At 43.2% G+C, this 22062-nt stretch overlaps 1 protein-coding gene across 2 annotated transcripts in view; it reads left to right on the plus strand.

The window, feature by feature from the left end:
* The window catches only part of LOC308674504 (actin, alpha skeletal muscle B-like), a 29883-nt gene extending 9503 nt beyond the window's left edge, over positions 1–20380 (plus strand). For both annotated transcript variants that reach the window (XM_081339029.1, XM_081339030.1), the window contains exons 4-9: positions 4000–4110; positions 5631–5715; positions 6203–6364; positions 6670–6861; positions 7615–7796; positions 17089–20380. In XM_081339029.1, the coding sequence (XP_081195155.1) occupies positions 4000–4110; positions 5631–5715; positions 6203–6364; positions 6670–6861; positions 7615–7796; positions 17089–17232 (876 nt within the window). In that variant the 3' untranslated portion in view covers positions 17233–20380. The remainder of the gene's footprint in view (positions 1–3999; positions 4111–5630; positions 5716–6202; positions 6365–6669; positions 6862–7614; positions 7797–17088) is intronic.
* The last annotated feature ends 1682 nt before the right edge of the window (positions 20381–22062 follow it).

Below are 22062 nucleotides of genomic sequence, written 5' to 3' on the forward strand. Positions count from 1 at the left end.
GAGTTTCAGCTTCAGGATCTGGCCTTCTAAAGAGCAGTCAGGGTTGATCTCCTCTAGGACTGACTGGTTTGATCGCCTTGCAGTCCAAGGGACTCACAGGAGTCTTCTCCAGCACCATAGTTCAAAGGCTTCAATTCTTTGGCGCTCAGCCTTTCTTATGGTCCAGCTTTCACTGCCATACATTGCAACTGGGAAGATCATAGCCTTGACTATACGCACTTTTGTTGACAGGGTGATGTCTCTGCTTTTTATCCATGAAGGGGTATTCCCACTACATCTCTGTAATTCCCCCTTTCCCCTTTCATTTCTATTTCCTGTGTTGTCAAGTAGTTCTAAAGTTTTAAAAGGCGGCATCTGTGAGACATTCTTTGCTGTGGCTGCTCAATGCTTTGTCTCCTGGGATTCCCAGCTGTGTTTATCCAAATAGGCTAAATCATTAAAGCAGGGAGGATAGTTAGCTAGACTTCCTCTCCTGCCCTTCAGGTCCTCTAACAGTCACCTCTCTGCCTTCATTGGCAAGGGCTGAGTTTTGTTTCATTATTTCCACCCACGTTCAGTAACCTGTAGCAGTTTATTTTATTATTTTATTTAAAACATTGGCCCTCCATCTTGTACCAAACACTGGGCAGCTCATAACCAAAAGATAAAACAACATGTATGTACCATAAAAAATATTAAAATCACAAAAAAACAAAAATATTAAAAACTAAAACAAAATGTGGCTAAACTTTTACATGTAGCCCACAACAAATTCATCTCTTCAATCTCACCCTATCCCAGTTATAATCCTATGAAAGTTCCAAAAGTGGAAGAGCTTTCCTTGAAAGAAAAAGGTAACTGAAGACTTTGGGCTACTTAATGACTACTTTTGTATGGCAGTTGAGCATAAAGACATATGAACTCAGAATTAGCTCATCGTTCATCAGGTGTTTGGATTAAGTGCCCAACTTTTATTGCAGGTAGTCCTCAATTTACGGCCACAATTGAGGCCATAATTTCTGTTGCTAAGCAAGTTGGTTCTTAAGAGAATTGCACTTGATTTTATGACCTTTTTTGCCATGGTTATTAAGTGAATCACTTTAGTATTTAAGTGAATCACGTGGTCATTAAATGACCATCTTCTGTTGACTTTGCTGGTAGGAAGCCAGTGGAAAGGTTGTAAAAAGTGATCACATGACCTAGGAGGCTTCAGCTGTTGTAAATACATGCCAGTTGCTGCATTTTGCTCAAGTGATAATGGCAACACTGTGACTGTCATAAGTGTGAGGATTGGGTGTAATTGATTTTTTTCAGTGCCGTTGTAACTTTGAACGATCACTAAACAAATGGTTATTGTAATATATTGGGCTTGCTTGTTAACACCATGTGGTAACGGCTGGTAGGCTGCTGGAGCAGGGAGCTAGCTAACGGCTCCCAGCATCTCAGACAACCCGTCTCCAGCGCTGCCATTGGTTGCCCATAGGTGGCAATAGGTTGCTTCAAGCCTAGGGGCCAGGGTATAAATTGCTGCATCTGCAGCCCTGTTCTCTAGTTCAGATCCTGCAAGCAATAAACCATGATCTTTGCTGAACTCACTCGCCTCGTCTTCATTCCTGCGTAATGAACCCAGTACACAACAGTTATAAGTTAAGGACTTACCTGCATTGTTTGCCTCCATAGTCATGGACTGTAGAAATTGATTAAATAATAACTTTAATAATAGATAATAAATAAATCTGCAGAGCCTTTGGAGCCTTTTCTTAAACTGCCTCAGCTGCAACTCAGTCCAGAACCTTAGAAAATAAGCTTATAGTTTAGTTACAAGAGACTTGGGGGCAGGTAATCATCACCTACAAAAATAGGAGGCAAGGAGAAACCCTCTTTCCTAAAGAGATTTTTCCTTTCACAAGAAATACAGAGAAATCACCTTTATGGCAGAAAAAAAAGACTTAACTGGCAAAAGGAATTAAATTGTTTACTTGAGTATCCAACTTATATATCCTTTTTTTGCTGATTTCCACTTGCAATCTAAAATAACATTTTACTTCTGACTTATGCATTAGAGCAGAGGTGTCAAACTGCCGGCCCATGGGCCGGATGGGTCATGCTGAAACCGTGCCAACCCCATTGCTGGCAATGGGAAAAAAGTCATGGTATGTTGCGACATGTCACGTGACATTGCGAGTTTGACACCCCTACATTAGAGCAAACAGAAGCTACAGTTAGATCACAGGAAACAGGCAGAAATCAAGATGGCATAATTCAGAATGGGAAGGTGCAATCTCAACATGTTTTTACCCGGAGGAAATGAGAATGTAGACAGTGGGTCCTACTGCAGAGTGGACCTACGTAGGAGACCATGGTGAAAGAAAACATGGAGAAATGAGTAGCTGCACCCAAGAGGGGGCCAATGGGTAAGGTCATATTTGGGTACAACTGGGTCCCTGCTTCTCTTCCAATCATCATCCCAAAACTAAATAATTTACTTTTTTGTTGGACCTACTTTCCCCTCTCCCTACTTAGCTTATCCCTACTGTTTTTTCCCCCCCTGTGGTACTACTTTCTCACAGAATTTGATCTCGGAGTCGATAGAAATAGCACTTAGCATATACCGCTTCACAGTGCTTTACAGCACTATCTAAGCAGTTTACAGAGTCAGCATATTGCCATCCAACCATCTGGGTCCTCATTTTACTGACTCAGAAGGATGGAAGGCTGTGTTAACCTTGAGGTGGTCAGGATTGAACTGGCAGTGGGCAGAGTTAGCCTGCAATAGTGGGAGATGGGTGGCATATAAATTTAACAAATAAATAAAATGTCGAGGGGGTTAAATTACAAGGGCTGCAGTATTTGGCTGTCTCAACTGATTTCTGAGACCCTCAACAGCATTGATCCCAATGATTCAACAGCAGCAACTCTCCTCCAAATGATCCAGTTGGCTACTTGAACTTGGATGATAGCATGCACAGAATTAAACGAAGCAGCAAGAACAGAACAACTGTTGTTAGAGCAATTTTGTAACATTGCACACAGATTTATGTGCTGTGGCCAGATCTCTCATAGTAGAGGTCACATGGTGCTAAATGAGTGCTGAGTGCTGAGACATGAAATGCAAAATCATGGAGTCTAGATCTGGGTTCATCTGTTCAGAGAGGCATTCAACATATCTGGTGCACAAAAGGGAAAGGACAAGAACGCGGCATTATTTTTAATCTTCATTGTTCTTTCATAGCACGTAGAAGGGAAATCATTCTTAGCTCTTCCTTACATCTAATTTTAAAATCTGAAATGCCATTGCTGGTGGAAAACCGAGTGGTTTCCCTTTAGCACTCATAAAATGCGATAAGTTAGACACAAAATAGGGGACATCTAGTCATTATATATGAATAGAATGACAAACCTTTGATTTAGTATGTAATATATTACACTTGAATCCCTTGGGCAACTTTTTCCATTATGGACAATTCTGAAAGTCGCTGTAATGAAAATTTGTGATGCAGTAAAAATTTCAAAAATCTCAGATTCAGGTCTCTGTAACAGTGCTTTCAAGCATGGCTGTCTGAAGCATTTGCTGCCAGAGCTTATATGAAAACATACCCATATTATGGGAATATTAAGGAAAATCTCATGGATGTTCTGGTTATATCCTACCCGCCTGGTGTCACTTAAATGACACCTTCCTGGTAGGGACTTGTGCCTTAATACTGCTTGCAGCAAGAGTGCTGCACAAGGACTTCCTTTTGTAGTTGTTACAGAGTGGCAGGAGTGTCTGTCATGCTCATGTGATGAAGGCTCTGGATAGTGACTGTCTAGATGTTTCATGTATGGGACTAAATGAAACATGCAGCTCTCCAATTATACGAAATGTTGTAAAATTAAATCAGCCTAAGAGGGAGCATAAACCCCTCGGTGCAAATAAAAATTTGCATAAGAATTCCCATTTTCAGTCCATTTTACATTTTTCATTGATTTGTCATTCTCTATACCTGATGCTCAATAAAAATTGTTCTCCATCTTTAGATATGGCATCATTCTTTCTACAATGAACTTCGTGTTGCCCCTGAAGAGCATCCTGTACTGCTCACAGAAGCTCCTTTAAATCCCAAGGCTAATCGAGAGAAAATGACTCAGGTAATTATTTGGATATGGTTTCTTCTCCAATTAAGAACTGCCTTTCTTCTGAGCAAAAAAACTTGTCATGTAATAACCACAGAAGTATTACTGTTGTGTAATAACCACAAAATATAATTTCACGATAAGCCATCAATAGTGATATTTATCCCTGATATAAAGATCTAGTAATCTATTTTCTTGTTTAGTGTTAGTTCTTATCTTGCCATATTTGTGCCATAACCTCATAGCCTGAGGCAAGTTTTTAATATCCTATTTCTCCGAGTTGAACGACTTTTTCTTCAGTTTGACAGGTGAGCATTATTACATAGGATGGACTGTGCTATCCTTGACATCAAACAAATATTGTTTTAACCACAGAGCAGGAAACAATTTAAACAAAGGAACTGTAGCTCTGAAAGAGAAGAATAGATGGAAACAACGAACAAATAAAAACAAATTAAAAAAATAAGTTATGATTTGTCAGACTGGTTGAAACAAGCCTATGTCAATAGAAATGCTAACTAAGAATTTATATGGTAGTCTGAATACCTTACAAAACCCCGTTTCCCCTCTCCAGTCACATTATGGCATACGAATCTTGCCCCTGCATATCTAATATAGACGATTGATATCTTCTGATGGATATTTTATTGTTATGAAATTTATTTGCCACCCATCTCATATCCAGTGACATTGGTGGCTTGCAACATAAAAACATTAAAAACATTAAAATCATCAATTATAAAATAACACAGCAGTTACAGTATGTCAGATATTTTATCCATGACGGTGCAGACAAACACTGTTGCCTCAGAATACTTTGGGAGGCAAATGATTCCTCATCATGCTAGAAGAGGCACCTGGGCCTTGATTCAATCTCCTGTTCAGTGCAGGAATCCAAATGGAAGCATTCCTGTGGGTGGCTGTCCAGCCTTCACTAGAGCACAACTAGCGCAAGGTTTCTTACCATCCCCCTTTGAAATTAGATGTACTGTGAAATTGCTCATAATGATAGACGTTTTTAAATCCCTAATATTTATTTGAAATTTACATCCTTTAACACTGTGGTGGCGAACCTATGGCACGCATGCCACAGGTGGCACGCAGAGCCCTCTCTGTGGGCACACGCACTGTCGCCCCAGTCCTAGGCCTTCAGCTGGTTTTTATAAAACCTTTTTGCTTTAGGCCTCCACCGCTGTGTGCAAAAAAAAAAAAGTTCAATCAATCAATTTCAACTTCTCGCAGGGAAAAAAAAAAGATCTCGCAAAGTTGGAATTGATTGATTGAACATTTTAGTCCCACCCAGTCTGCTGTTACCACCGCAGCCATGCCCACCCAATGGGCCACGCCTACCCAGCACCTGATGATACATAAGTGGGTTTTGGGTTGCAGTTTGGGCACTCGGTCTCTAAAAGGTTTGCCATCACTGCTTTAACATAATTTCATGGTTCCAAGTTGTATGCTCTTGTCCCATGTCTTAGCGTAGGACTATTGCTGTCCTCCATATTTGGAGTTGCTAAAAATCTTTTAATCTACAGATAATGTTTGAAACATTCAACGTACCAGCAATGTATGTGGCCATTCAAGCTGTTCTCTCCTTGTATGCATCTGGACGAACTACTGGTAAATTTGGATTGTAGTTTATATTCCCTTTTTTAAAAAATTGTATGTCTATGAATATATCCATTACCTTCCAATTTATCTTACATTGAGCACTGATACATAGTACAATAATTAAATTTTATCCTACCAAACTTTTGGAGAAAATACTCCTTACTGATTTCATATAAGGAAGCTTTTGTATCAGTGATATTGGGCAGCTAGACAAATGTTGAAGCATAGCATATTGTCTCTATTCTTGCATGTAATATTATACAATTAAATAAGCTTAGATATTCAAATATTAAAAGTAATTTGGAGCATGGATGAAACCAATGCCAAGTATACTGTAGTACTTGAACAAAACAGATTTTCTGAAGGTATGGTTGTGCCACGATTAGACACAAGTGGGGAAAAGCCTACAATTTTTCCTTTCAGAGACAAAAATGTTAAAAAGCGAAGAGTGAGGGATGCAATGGAAAATATTGACACTCTGTTTCTGCTTTCCTAGGAATAGTTCTGGACTCTGGAGATGGCGTGACACATAATGTACCTATCTATGAAGGTTATGCCCTGCCACATGCTATCATGAGACTAGATCTGGCTGGTAGAGATCTAACTGATTATCTCATGAAAATTCTTACAGAGAGAGGATATTCTTTTGTTACTACTGGTAATCAGCACTTTTCTTAAAGCTGCTTTGTTTGCCCACAATATTACCCATAAAAACAGCATAAAGTGCTACCTGTCTTTTCTCATCAAAAGGTTATCACTAATCTGTATTAGTACAATATTACTGAGGAACCTACGCATTGTTTATGTTTTAGATTAACCAAAGTTGTTCATGACCAACTTTATTCCTTTATTGCAATTACAAAACCCTCGTCCTTCCTTAACATTACAATAATTCCTTCATGCCTCTATTCCATCTTGTTTCAATTGTCCTCCTTGTTTAATATTCCATTTGGCTATTTTCAGCGGAGCGAGAAATTGTGCGAGATATTAAAGAAAAGTTATGCTATGTGGCTCTGGATTTTGAGAATGAAATGGCTACTGCTGCTTCTTCATCTTCTTTGGAGAAGAGCTATGAACTTCCCGATGGCCAAGTCATCACAATTGGCAATGAAAGGTTTCGATGCCCTGAAACTCTCTTCCAGCCATCCTTTATAGGTAGGTCTGGACATGTTCCTCTTCTTTGTGTAGCTTGAGTCTGCTGAACAAAGATGACGTTATGTGGTACAAAACTACACTTATGCTTTAAGTATGCTAGAGCTCTTGTTGAAGTAAGTCATGAATGTCTTAGTGCAGGGGTCCCCAACCTCTGGGCCATGGCCCACTAGTGAGCCATGAGTTGTTTGCAACCGGGCCACAGAAACAGCAGGTGAGCACGTGCACGTGCTTGCACATCCCCACTCATGTAGAACCATCCCCTTCCCCCGCCAGTCCACCAAGCTGAAAAGGTTGGGGAACTCTGCCTTAGTGAACCTGTGTGTGTGTCTGCCTTGTGACTGTTGCCTAGCTGATTTGTTTTATAGTCAGAAAGAGTGTAAGAGTTTTCAAAAAATAAAAATGCCTTTGGATCTGATTTTTATATTGACATGACTGTTTGTAGAGTTTCAAATTGACAGAAGACAGGAGAAATTTATTTACACATCTACATGTAGACTGCTGGGATATAAATTCTGTGACTATTTAATCATGTCAGTGGATGCTCTTTGAATGCCTTTCTTATAAAGACATCCAAATAAAATCTGGATGTCTTTATAAAATGGATTTTAAAAATCATGCATTTGGCTGAGCAATTAGAATAGATTATCAAACAATATACGATCATCTATTGAATTCTTAGCATATACTCACCACCACACTTGAAAAAGCGGTCTGTTCTGAAATCTTTGATCAGTTAATTTTATTTCTTTACAGGAATGGAGTCTGCTGGAATCCATGAAACAACTTATAACAGCATAATGAAATGTGATATTGATATCCGTAAAGATCTTTATGCCAATAATGTGCTTTCTGGAGGAACCACCATGTACCCCGGTATTGGTGATCGTATGCAGAAAGAAATCACAGCACTGGCTCCAAGTACTATGAAAATTAAAGTAAATATTATGTTTAATATTGGTCTAACAGATATTTAATAATATATTCCTGAAATATTACCTAGGACATTTTTTTAAGAATGCTGTTTTCACATATTATCTGACTTCTGTTCAAAGAAACAAAATGGGGCTCAAATAAAAGTTTTTATGAAGAAAGATGCAGATATCAAAGATATAGAAATCAGAACCAATGGCACAGATTCTCTGGTGGGGCATATCATAACCTATGAACCCTGGGCTATTTTATTCTCAATACGACATTGTATTTTTGATACAATAAAAAGTTTATTTAGGGACTTCCGGTGGCGACGCGACGCCGAAGACAGCCGTCTTCGGGCTGCCCGCTCCGCAGCTGTGTTTTTCCATTGTAAACAGCGCCGATCAGCTGTTTAGATGGATTTGAAGCCCCCTCCTCGGGAGAAGAGGAGGGGGTGAGGCCCCAGGTAGGGGTTGAGCTCTCCGGGGCCGCCTGAGCTGAGAGTTTGGGCGGCTGAAGGATTGAGCCCCCCCGAAGCCTGGGTTGCTCCGAGCTGCGCAGCGCCCCTGCTCCAGGATTTATGGAGCAGAGCCAGGCGTTAGCAACCACCCCTGCCAAAAGGAAATACTTTTGATTATCAAGATGCAGGCAGAGCGGTACAGGAGGTCAAGGTGATGTGGACTCTTATCTTTACTCTCTAGCTCAATGGATTTTATAGCTTTAAAGTGAAAGTGCGCAATAAGTGAAAGTGGGGGAAGATGGCGGCTAAAACTTCTAAAGCTCTTCGGAGTGCGGGGTCTTCCCTGGTGCAACAGACCTCATTGCAAGCTTTGCTTCCTCCTGCACCTCCTCCAGCATTGACGCTTAAGGATTTACAAGATGCTCTTGGAAAGCATTCACAATTGATGTCTGACATGATGGATGAAAAGCTGAAAAAGTTGGAGGAGAAACTGGAGAAGAAGATGGAAGAGAAGTTTAGAGCAATGAGGGTGGACATGTTGTCTATGATTGAATCTGTAGCTGAATGTGTGCAACAGCTGGATGAAAAAGTGAAGGATCTCAGTCAAAAGAACTCTATATTAGAAGCAAAGGTATCAGAAAATGAAAATATAAGGGATAAAATGGACGGAGAATTGAGCCTTGCTCAGTATCATCAGATGCAGTATGCTATTAGAATCAGGGGTTTAAAGGAGAACTGTAAAGAAGATTTAAAGCAGCTGATTTCTGAGGCTCTGGAAGGGGTATTGGGCCAGCCAGCATCTGAAATTGAGGGAAATATGGACAAAATTTTTCGTGTAAATTCATGGATTGCAAGACAAAGGAAGTTACCCAGAGATGTGGTGGTCTATTTTACAAAGAGAGTAATTAGAGATGAAGTTATTCAAGCTGCCTATGATACTAAACTGGTAGTGGCTGAGCAAGAAGTCTTGGTTTTAAAAGAGATTCCTCCGAAGATTTTAAGGAGAAGGAAAGATTTTGCATTTTTAGTACAGTCACTTAAGAAATGTGATATTAAGTTTAGATGGGAGATTCCAGTTGGACTGGTGGTGACGCATGAAGGTAAAAGACATCGTCTGGTTACTGTGGCCCAGGCACGTGATTTTATAGCAATGTGTTAAAAGCAACCCCCCTATCATTTTTGGAAGCTGTTAAGGGATACGGCGAGGGAAAGCTTCAAGATGTTGCAGACTGTTGTGACTCAGGGCCAGCCTGTGGGTCCGACAGCCGCCTCCGATGTATCGGAGGACTCAGATGTGGGGGAGGAGGGAAACGAACCGGCTGATGATGATGATTTGGAGGCTTTGCAGAGCCCTCAGCCGGGGACCTCTTCTCAGCTGTGTGAGCCCGAGAGTGCGGAGGATGATGACCCACAGCTGGCCCTGTTCAAGGACGCCCGACGCAGGAGGCAGACGAGCAGGGACAAACAAAGAAAGACTATGGGACTCCTCGGGAGGAGGCACAGGGAGACCACGCCCTGAGCTCTCTATAAAAGAAGTGTTTGGGGAGGGGCTGGTTGCTGAAAGCAACTTTTTCCGCTTGAGAAGACAAGCTCTTGTGTTTTTGTTAACTGCGTAATTAAATCTTGGCAGAAGCCTTTTAGCCTTGGACGCTTTCCAGACTCTTCTTTTGATTAGGGGTGCGAGAAGAGGGCTGGTTCAGAACAGTTTGCTTTCAGCCACCCACCCCTTAATACTACGATGGAGCAGCTTCTTGCCGAGAATGCCCAGCTCAACCAGCAACTCACCTTGCTGGCCACTCAGGTGGCACAACTGCAGGCTCAGGTACATGCTGCCCCCCCACCCAGGAGGAAATGTCAGATAGCTATGCCGGATAAATTTGCTGGTAATCCAGAACTGTTTCCTGCCTTCCTGGGACAATGCCAGCTTTATATCAGCGTGAGAGCAGCTGATTTCCCCACTGACCGAGATAAGGTGGGATTCGTGTTGAGCCTTCTGTCGGGAGATGCAGCTCGTTGGGGCACGCCTCTGTTGGCACAGCCTAGCCCTTTGTTGGATAACTTTGGGGGGTTTTGTGACCATATGCGCCTCATGTACGAGGACCCGATTAAGGCGCAGACTGCCACCCGACGCCTGAAAGCTTTGAGGCAGGGTCAGCGCCCTCTACAGGCCTATATCAGCGATTTCCGGCTGCTTAGCCAGGATTCCGCCTGGAATGAGGCTGCGCTCGTGGATGCCTTTCAGGATGGCTTGTCAGAGGAGATGTTGGATGAGCTGGCCCGCGTGGACATTCCCTCAGACCTGAATGGGCTGATCCATCTTTGTCTGCGGATCGATGCCCGGCTGCAGCAGCGTAAGAGTCGCCGTGCCACCCCACAGACCCCTGCCGCCCCTGTTGTGCGTGCGCCCCCAGTCCAGAGGGAGGAGCCAATGGAGCTGGGTGCCGCCAGGTCCCGTCTATCGGTGACGGAAATGGACAGACGACGATCGGAGGGGTTGTGTTTTTACTGTGGGGACCCTGGACATTTGGCTGCTTCTTGCCCGAAGAAGCGTCAGCGGGCATCAGTGACCAAGCCTGCCCCGAGAAAGTCCCCTGCTTTGCTATCGGGAAACGGCCCGAGCCCGATCTAGACGGTGTGAAAGATCGGGCGACCCACAACGATCACGCCGAGCGACGCCGTTCCGACGGTGCCTGTGAACCTCCACGGCATTTGATTTTGGAGGCACGACTGATCCTCCCTGGCAAGCCAGAGGGGATTCCGGTCCATGCCTTAATTGACTCTGGGGCTACCACTAACTTTATGGATTCGGCCTTTGTGGCCAAATGGGCTGTTCCCCAGTGTTCAGTGGATCCGCCCATGCTTGTGGAGACCATCGATGGTCGAGTGCTCCTGTCCGGGCCTATCACGGCCGCCACGCAACCCGTGTGTATGGCCATCAGTACCCATGTGGAGGCCATTCAGTTCTACGTCACTTCGGATCTGCACTTCCCCGTGGTCTTGGGACTGGCGTGGCTCCGGGCGCATGATCCACAGATCTATTGGTCTCAGAACTTGGTCACCTTCCCAAGTTTGCAGTGCGTGGACCACACCCGCCATATCTGTGCCGGCCAGGTGGAGGGTTCCCCAGGGGTTTCCTTGCCTCCCGAACTGTCCGACTTTGCTGACGTGTTCAGCGAGTCAGAGGCGGACCAATTACCCCCGCACAGGCCCTACGACTGCTCCATTGACCTAGTCCCTGATGCGCCTCTCCCAGTGGGGCGTTTGTACTCCATGTCGGAGCCCGAGTTGGCTGCATTGCGGGACTTCCTGACAAAGAACTTGGCTCGTGGATTCATCCGGCCCTCGTCCTCGCCAGTGTCTGCGCCCGTGCTCTTCGTCAAAAAGAAGTCGGGCGAGTTACGGCTTTGCTGTGACTACCGGAAACTCAATGCCATCACGGTGCGTAACCGCTACCCGCTGCCCCTCATCCCCGAGCTCTTGGACCGACTCCGGGAGGCTAAGATCTTCACGAAACTGGACCTGCGTGGAGCTTACAACCTCGTCAGGGTTCGGCCGGGTGATGAGTGGAAGACGGCGTTTGGTACTCGCTATGGACATTTCGAGTACACGGTGATGCCGTTTGGCCTGACCAACGCCCCCGCTGTGTTTCAGCATTTTATGAACGACATCTTTCGGGATCTGTTGGACCAGTTTGTTGTGATTTACCTGGACGACATCCTGATTTACTCCCCATCGCGTGAAGTGCATCAACAGCATCTCCGTCAGGTCCTGCAGCGCCTCCGGAAACATCGGCTGTTTGCCAAGTTGGAGAAGTGCCAGTTCTACCAGGTGACCATTGATTTCTTGGGCCACCGCATTTCTCCTGAGGGCATCGCCATGGATCCAAGTAAAGTTGAGTCGTTGCAGAGTTGGCAACCCCCGCGTCGCGTGAAGGATGTTCAGCGACTTCTTGGATTTGCCAACTACTATCGGACATTCATCCCTGGCTTTGCTGCCTTGACAGCCCCCCTCACCCGGCTCCTGCAGAAGAAGACTCGGTTCCAGTGGAACGCCCCCGAACAACAGGCGTTCCAAGCTTTGAAGGACGCCTTCATGAAGGAGCCCATCTTGAAGCATCCTGACCCGCAACGGCCGTTTGTCGTGGAGGCGGACGCCTCCGACATTGCCATTGGGGCCATGTTACTCCAGGCAGCGACGCCCAACGGTACCCTTTTCCCTTGCGCGTATCACTCTCGGAAATTGAACCCCTCGGAGCGCAACTATACCATCTGGGAGAAGGAGCTGCTGGCCATCAAGGCAGCGTTCGAGGCTTGGAGGCATCATCTGGAGGGGGCGCGGCATCAGATCGAGGTCCGGACGGACCACAAGAATCTGGAAAGCCTGCAGACCGCTCGGAATTTGAACCAACGCCAGATCCGGTGGTCCCTCTTCTTTGCGAGGTTTGACTTCCGGGTGCGGTACATACCAAGCGGGCACAACCAGAGAGCGGATGCTCTGTCCAGGAAGCCCGAGTACACCCGAGTGGAAGACAAGCTTCCGCCCAGGACAGTGATCCCCGTCGAGTCTTTTGCTGCGGTGCGGGAGCCGGTGGATATACGGGCTCGGATCCGGGAGGCGCAGCAGCAGGAGGCGTGGGTGGCTCAGCGGAAGGAAGAGGTGGGGCCAGATTCGCCTTGGTCGGTCACGGATGGACTCCTGTATTATCGTGACCGGCTCTATGTTCCAGGAGGGCCACTCAGGGGACTCGTCCTCAGCCAATGTCATGATAACCCGGCTGCGGGGCATTTTGGCCTGTTCAAGACTCTGAACCTGGTCTCCCGTACCTTCTGGTGGCCCCGAGTCCGACACGATGTCCAGTCTTATGTCACCTCCTGCGTTCCATGCAGGCAGGCCAAGTCAGCGACAGGGGCCCCGCCTGGTTTACTGCAGCCTTTGCCAACGCCCAAGAGACCCTGGGGGGCTGTGTCCATGGACTTTCTGACGGATCTACCCCCATCCTCCGGCTTCACGACAGTGTTTGTGGTGGTGGACATGTTGACCAAGATGGCGCACTTCATCCCCTGTCGCGGCTTACCGTCAGCTCGCGCCACTAGTCGCATGTTCATCCAACAGGTGTTCCGGCTGCACGGCCTTCCCGATAGAGTCGTCTCCGATAGGGGGGCCCAGTTTACAGCCCGCTTCTGGCAGGAGTTGATGCGGGCGTTGGACATTAAGGTTTGCCTCTCGTCCGCGCATCATCCTCAGACCGACGGGGGTACCGAGAAGGTCATCGGCATTTTAGAGCAGTATCTGCGCTGCTACGTTAACCTGCAGCAGGACAATTGGGTGGACTACTTGGCCATAGCCGAGTTTGCCTTTAACAACTCGCAGCACACCTCCACGCAGATGACACCGTTCTTGGCCAACGTGGGTTATCACCCCCGGTTTTTCCCCCTTTCTCCCGTGGACTCACCGGAGCCGGCAGCGAACGAATTCATGGCGGAGTTACAGGCAATCCATCGGTTGGTGCGACGGCAGCTGGAGAAGGCCAAGGCCGACTACAAGAGGTTCGCCGATCGGTCGAGAAGGGATACGCCTCCACTATCGGTGGGGGATCGGGTCTGGCTGTCCACCAGGAACCTGCCATCCACTCGGCCGGCGAGGAAGCTGGACCACCGTTACCTTGGACCGTTCCCAGTCGAGGCCGTCATCAACCCGGTCGCCTATCGTTTAACTCTGCCACGTTCCCTGCGCGTGCACCCCGTCTTCCATCGGTCCTTGCTGGTCCCCGAACGACCGGCCTGTCCACTTCGCCAGGCGGAACCTCCACCATCAGGAACTCGTGATGGAGACAGCACCCCCGAGTACGAGGTCGCCAGCATCAGGGATTCCCGCTGGCTGAAAGGTCGCTTCCAGTACCTGATCGAGTGGAAAGGGTACGGGCCGGAGGACTTCACATGGGAAGACGCGACCGCCGTTCATGCCCCTGCGTTGGTGACTGCTTTTCACGAACAGTTCCCATCCCGACCGCATCCGGATCGGCAGACCCGGGGGAAGGGCCCTGCGGTGCGGGATAGTGTTGTGACTCAGGGCCAGCCTGTGGGTCCGACAGCCGGCTCCGATGTATCGGAGGACTCAGATGTGGGGGAGGAGGGAAACGAACCGGCTGATGATGATGATTTGGAGGCTTTGCAGAGCCCTCAGCCGGGGACCTCTTCTCAGCTGTGTGAGCCCGAGAGTGCGGAGGATGATGACCCACAGCTGGCCCTGTTCAAGGACGCCCGACGCAGGAGGCAGACGAGCAGGGACAAACAAAGAAAGACTATGGGACTCCTCGGGAGGAGGCACAGGGAGACCACGCCCTGAGCTCTCTATAAAAGAAGTGTTTGGGGAGGGGCTGGTTGCTGAAAGCAACTTTTTCTGCTTGAGAAGACAAGCTCTTGTGTTTTTGTTAACTGCGTAATTAAATCTTGGCAGAAGCCTTTTAGCCTTGGACGCTTTCCAGACTCTTCTTTTGATTAGGGGTGCGAGAAGAGGGCTGGTTCAGAACACAGACAGACAGATAGAGGACAATGGTGTTGGAGGGGATCAAGATACAGTTTCATTGGATGTTGCAGGAGGCCAGAGGAAGACGCGTGCCGCCTTAAGAAGAGTGAGACGAGAGCAAGAGCAAGACCAGCAGATAGTTATGGAATCTCCAAAGTGTATTTACAGTGAAGATGTGGGAGGGGCGCGGTCCAAAGAAGTTTTGGGGGTCATGACAGACGTGCTCCAAAAGTTTTGGGGCGTTAAGATTGCTGATTAAATTTTTAAATTAGTATCTTAATGGATTAAATTTATCATAGAGGAGAAAGAAAGTTTTTTTTTTAAAATATTTAACACAATTTAAGATGGATGTTATTTGCTTGTTAGAAAAGTATATTAGGGTTATGGACTAAAAGTGTGTGTTGAACATATTTGGTGTGATACATGTAAGAATTATTTTTGATTATGGTTTAGTTTGGTTGGAGATTATTAAGGTTAATAGATAGGCGCTTTTGGCGCGTAACTGAGAATTTGTTTTTTTTTCTTTGAAATTAATATGAATAAGGACTGGGATTAAGAAAATCTATTCTGAGTAAAGCTCTTTTTTGTTTTTCTCTTTTTCTTTTTTACTTTATTTGTAATATTAATATTGTTTGTATTCATTTTACATGAGCTAGAGGGAGATAGAACTAATAGTTTATTGCTGATAACATAGGGGTGCTTATGTTTGTTTTTTGATTTTATACCCTGTATTTAGCTCTGGGAAGTCGGGGGGGGAGGAGGGAATGGGGGGAAGGGATAGGGAGGGTTGGGTGGGGGTGGGGGAGGGGGGGATTAAAGTTAAAATGTATTGTAAAACTTTTTAAATAAAAAAAAAATAAAAAGTTTATTTACACACCTCGCTATTCATCTTCATGATCTGCTCTTATTTTTAGTGAGACTGGAATGTCAGTAGCAAATGTTCTGCCTAGTTTTAAACTGTTTTCCAAGAAGGCCACTTTTTGCTCAGGCAAGAAGTGATATTTCAAAAAAAGTGACTTTTTGTTACTTAAAATAAAATTTCCACAACTTTTTTCCCCTACCTTCCTGCCATATAGGAATATATTTGGATCACAAGATAAACTACAAGCTGAGTGAAGTGGCAGGATATGGTCCTTGGTTGTTCATGGCTTTCTGTCATTTTTTGGGAGCTGGTGCAATTTAATTAGAAAACATGGCTTGTTTTCTGGTTTATTTATAGGGATGTCTGAATGATACAGTAAGCTCTATCACAATTGAGCCCCAAATACCTGTTGCTAACCAAGACAGTTGTTAGGTGAAATTTGCCCCATTTTACGACCTTTCTTGACACAATTGTTAAGTGAATCACTGTAGGTGTTAAGTTAGTGACATGGTTGTTTAGTGAATCTGGCTTCCCCAATGACTTTGCTTGTCAGAAGGTCACAAAAGGTGATCACATAACTCCAGAACACTGCAACCATCACAAATATGACCCAATTGCCAATTTTGATCATGTGACCACGGGGATGCTGCAACCGTTGTAAATGTGAAAAACGGTCATAAGTCACTTTTTCCATGTTGTAACTTTGAATGATCACTAAATTCACGATTTATGATTAATGTATTTTCATGTTGTTTATGATCATGATTATCACTATTACTTGTATGTACACTGAGAGCTTATGCACCGGAAACAAATTCCTTGTGTGTCCAACCACACTTGGCCAATAAAGAATTCTATTCTGTTCTGTTCTGTTCTGTTCTGTTCTGCTCTGCTCTGCTCTGCTCTGCTCTGCTCTGCTCTGCTCTGCTCTGCTCCGCTCCGCTCCGCTCTGCTCCGCTCCGCTCCGCTCCGCTCCGCTCCGCTCCACTCCGCTCCATTCCATTCTGTTAGTTGAAGACAACCTGTATTTTGAACCAGCCATACCAGTCAGGAGAAAGCATCAAAGAGTTATTGAATAACACAAGTATGATTAGTATGTTAGATTCAGATGTATACTGTATGTAGATGCTGCTTTTCAAGTGCTGCTTATGCTGCCTTTATGTGACGTCCCTGAGCTTTTAGGATAGAGCAGGCTATGAATCATGCAGTTTAAACTGAGCTAAAAAATAAATAAATAAAAAGCCACCACAGAATTTGTCATGAAGTAGATGAATAATTGTTTGTTTTAAACAATTGACTTAATTTCTATAGAACCTTATAATTATTATAGATATTATAACTACATGCTGTATTGTCTCCATTTTCTACAATAAGAATAAATAAAATTAAATAGAGGTCTCTTTAACCATAATGAGTGATATCAACAGATTTTTCCACTCATTTCTATATATTTTTTTACTTTTTCTAGATGATTGCACCTCCAGAACGTAAATACTCTGTTTGGATTGGAGGTTCCATATTAGCTTCTCTGTCAACTTTCCAGCAAATGTGGATCAGCAAAGATGAATATGAAGAAGCTGGCCCTTCCATTGTCCATCGCAAATGCTTTTGAGTATGCTTACAATTTCCTATAAGGGATCCCTTGTGTTTTCTCACTATTTTCTTAATTTTGTTTTCACACTTCTAAAAATACAATAAATGGTTTTGCCAATTAATTAAGTGCTGTTTTCTGGTGCCTAAAATATGCACCAGATTTTTCATTCCAGTAACAAGCAAAGGGTTGCTATGATCATTGGAAAGCTACTTCTTCAAACTCTTTTTTTCCCTAGAACAAAATGTGCATTAGGAATTTCCCTAACACTTCTGGGCAGTGAATTGAATATTTTATACTTGATAACAGAATAGTCAGTTAAGTGTTCAAGTAGTCCTTGATTTACAAGCTTTTGTTTAGCAACCATTCAGAGTTATCATGAAAAAATTAACTTATAACTGGTTCTTGCACTTACCACCATCACTGCATTCCCACATGATCCAAGTTCAGCTACTTGGCAACCAGCATATATTTATGATTGTTGCAGTGTCCTAGGATCATGTAATCACCATTTTTAACCTTCCCAGCCAGCTTTTGAGAAACAAAGTCAATGAGGGAAGCTGGATACACTTAATGATTGCCTGATTCACTTAACACCTACAGTGATTTGCTTAACAACTATGGGAAAAAGTTGTAAAATCGACCCCAACTCATTTAACAACCAGCCTGCTTAGCAATCCGTTATGACCAATGACCAATTATAGTCATAAGTCAAGAACTATCTGTTAAGGCATCAGGCTAGAAACTGGGAGACTATGAGTTCTAGTCCTCGGCACAAAGTCTAATCTAGAATAGAATAACAGAGTTGGAAGGGACATTGGGGGTCTCCTAGTCCAACCCCCTGCTCAGACAGGAAACCCTATACCATTTCAGACAGATGATTGCCCAGTCTCTTCTTAAAGACTTCCAGTGTTGGAGCATTCACAGCTTCTGGAGGCAGGTTGTTCCACTGATTAATTGTTCTAACTCTCAGTAAATTTCTCCTTAGTTCTAGGTTGTTTCTCTCCTTGATTAGTTTTCATCCATTGCTTCTTGTCCTGCCTTCAGGCGCTTTGGAGAATAGCTCGACTCCCTCTTCTTTCTGGCAGCCCCTGAGATATTGGAGCATCTACACTTAGACTAGATTAGTCTAGACATAATGTCTAGGCTTACTCTAGACATAATGCCATCTGGATCCAGTCATTTGCTTTCAGGAATGGGCAACAGCAAGCCATTTCTGAAAAAACATCACCAATAAAACTGCAGGGACTTATACAGGCAGTCTCTGAGAATTGGACGTGATTGAACAGAAGAAGAAAAATAGGAGGAATAAGCACAACAACATTTGCTGACATGAAGAATTTTATATAGCTTTTCAGGGGAATCTCGGTTATTATTCATAAAAGCCTATGAACTGGGCTGAGACCAGATGACTTGCCCAAGAATAACAGGAGGGACTATGGCAGTTAAGCTGATATGACATAATGGAATGCTTGCAAACATATGACTGTCAGAAAAATGAACAATAAAATGATTAATAATTAATAAATTTTGTAATAAAATGAATCTGCTGGCTTAGGGAAGTCACTACAGAGAGACAGCTCTGATCGCACCGTCGTCCTATGTTCTGCTCAGTGAAAGAAAACGTCTCTCGGAATTTGTGATTTTGACAATGAATTAGGCAACAACATTTAGTCTTGAGGTCTCCAATCTAATGATGGCAATTGGCATTTCTATAATTTATATGAACTCTGACTTGAAACAATGGATACAGAATTTCTCACTGAAGTTTTCAGAATAATTTTGCAGGACAGTATTTCATGTAAGTTCAGGTATATCTTAAATTAGAACTAGCCAGTGGCCAAAATTTATTTTTTCCTTGTACTTCCAATCTCATTTGAGCTGCAGAGTCAAATTAGAGTTCCTGTTCACGAAATGTTAGCCCCCCCACCCTCACCCCAAAGCACAAACTCCCAAAGAATCCATTGAGAATAACTGTTTTCCATATAATACAGCTTATTATATGCTTTTTCATTAAAGTTTTATACTACTCTTTCCCCAAGAAGGAAGATTCTTAGGCTAGGACTGTCTTCTAAAAAAGTCTAATGTTACAGCTGGACAGAAATTCCCTTTTGTCCTAGTCTAGCATGATAACTAATACAACTGGAATGGGATCATGCATTCCCAGAGAAGAAGATCTATTCTCCAATGCGCCTGAGTGCAGGACAAGAAATAATGGGTGGAGGATCATTAAAGAGAGAACCAACCTAGAATTAACAAGAAATTCCTGACAGTGAGAACAATTAATCAGTGTCTTGCCTCCAGAAATTGTGGGTGCTCCATTTTCAAGAAGAAACTGGACAGTCATTTGTTTGGAATGGTATAGGATCTCCTGCTTGAACAGGAGGTTGGACTAGATTAGAAGATCTCCAAGGTCCCTTCCAATCCTATTATTTTTATTCTGGTCAAATCCCAGAAACTTGATAATTAGCCATATAGTATGATGCTTCTGGGAAATATATTTTAGTAATGTTTGGAGACATACACTTTCCCAGACTTGCAAGCTACAACACTGTTCACTTTCTGGTTTCCTTTCAGCAGGGATACATATTAGAATCTTTATGTCTTTGCTTTGAGCTACCTAGTAAATGTATCTAACATATACATCATCTGAAGGGTTGAGACTGCAGCTTAATCTTTTGATCACTGGAGAACCACAAGAAGTGATGCTGAGGAGTCATCAAACTGGTCATAGCTTATTTTTTAGCCTGTTTTTTAAGGGTCTTTGGATGAGCATAAGGTATCAAAGTCTTCTAGAGGAACACAGTTTACATTCTTAATTTTTAACCATAATGAAACCTAGAAACAAGCTGATTGAGGGGCTTTTGGGGGCTGTTATAGTAGCTTTTAGAAATAAGATTCTCAGAAGACACTGGTTCCATTATTCCAATGTTTAAGGTTACCCTGAAACCTTAAAAAGTGGGCTGAATCATACAGTCAGTTTTAGTCATAAATATTCTATTGCCCTTTCCAATCCTTTAGTACTCTGAACAATTTGTAGTGAAATCCTACAGGTGCCTACCTACTCGAAAATATTAAATTCAAGAGATTCCTGTGCAAGTGTATACAGGATTGTGGTTTCTGTGCTGTTTTTGTTAGGCAAAAATGAAAACTTATAAATAAAAATAATACTTCAAAATATTTTATCATAATTATTGCTGCCTTTAATGTGCATATAATTAAATATGTAGTGCTAATGTGGCTTGCATTAATTGCAACTTTGATTTACCTATTAAGTAGATATAATTAAGCAACCAGAATAGTCTGGTTTAATCTGTTTATGAAAATCATTTAGATACAGCCAAGGAATGCTAATGAATTCACCTCAGTTTGAAGTGAAATTTGTAGCAAACTAAGTTGAAAGGAAATGAGAAAATGAGAAGAAAAACAAACTTTCATGGCATAATTTTTTATCCCTCAGATGTAGCTATCTCATTCAGTTCTTATTTTTGGAAAATTACTACAGTATTGATAATTTCCAGTATAACTTTTAACCAGCACAATATAATCAACTCCTATATCCAGATCAGAGCAAGCATCCATGCCACTTTGTTACGTTAGTTAAAAAACACACACATAACCCCTTGATGTTTATTCTGAAAATATTGGGAAATATTAAATCTGAAGCTATATACAAAAATCAGATAAAAGCAGTGAGAAGAGACATGAAGAACATATAAGAGATTTTTAAAAGGCACATTATACCAAAAGACACAGAATGTTCCAGATCACAGGAAATAATGTCAGTAATTAGCATAGTCCTAAAGAAAATAATTAACCTTTTTATGTACATAACAGCGACATAACACAAAGGGAAAGTGGGACTCCATGTGATTGCTCCTACATTTTGCACCATAAAGGGAATAATTAGATGGACAGTGGCATGATGTATCCAACATGCATCACACAGAGAATGGAAAAGTTTCAACAGTCTGATCCTACAAGGGGAAGAAACATCTGTTTGTTTCCAGCTAAACTGTCGGGTGGGCGATCTTCATTCTGACCTAAAGAACTCAGGTTAATAATTCATTATTTTTAAAAAATGTATTGCTGTTGTTTTAAAGTTTATACACAGTGAATTACAACAATTTTCCACATTCTGTTGGAAAATGTTTGAACTAGAACTACCATTATTTCTCCATCAATAATACATGTGTGGGATAGAACAAATAGTCCTTGCTTACCAACCACTCATTCAGCAACTATTCAAAATTATGATGGTATTGAAAAATAGATATATGACTGGTCTTCGAAGTTGCATAGAAATACGTATGCATATACAAGTTTATTTCTGAAACAGATTCGGTTCCATAAGTAATTTCCTTTTAAATGTTAAAACATTTTTTTTCTAAAGGAAGAGTCACCAAATTATCTACAATCCAAGTACTATCATTTGATATGTAACTCCCAGATAAAGAGAAAATGTACCTAGAAACAACAAAACATTTATGATTGTTTGCATTGCCCCACGGTGACATGACTGGGATTTATGATTTTTTTTTGCCAAAAAATGGCATTTACTTGTAATTTTTGGACAGAACGGCTTGTAGAAAAAAATGGGCTTACTTAGCAATTGCAATATTCACTTAATGCTTCATTCCGGCCGTAAGTTGAGGACTACCAAAAACCAGTTTGATGTGGTGGTGAAAACAGCAGGCTAGAAACCAGGAACTGCAAGTTCTATTCCTGCTTCAGGCAGGAAAGCCATCTGGATGATTCTGGGCCAAAACATTTTCTCTTAACCCAACCTATCTTACTGGCTGGTTGTTGTGGGGAAAATAGATGGAGGAAGGAGCATTAAGTATGTTCGCC

Source organism: Vipera berus, assembly GCF_964194415.1.
Source record: "Vipera berus genome assembly, chromosome: 1".
In the NCBI taxonomy this organism is placed as follows: domain Eukaryota; kingdom Metazoa; phylum Chordata; class Lepidosauria; order Squamata; family Viperidae; genus Vipera; species Vipera berus.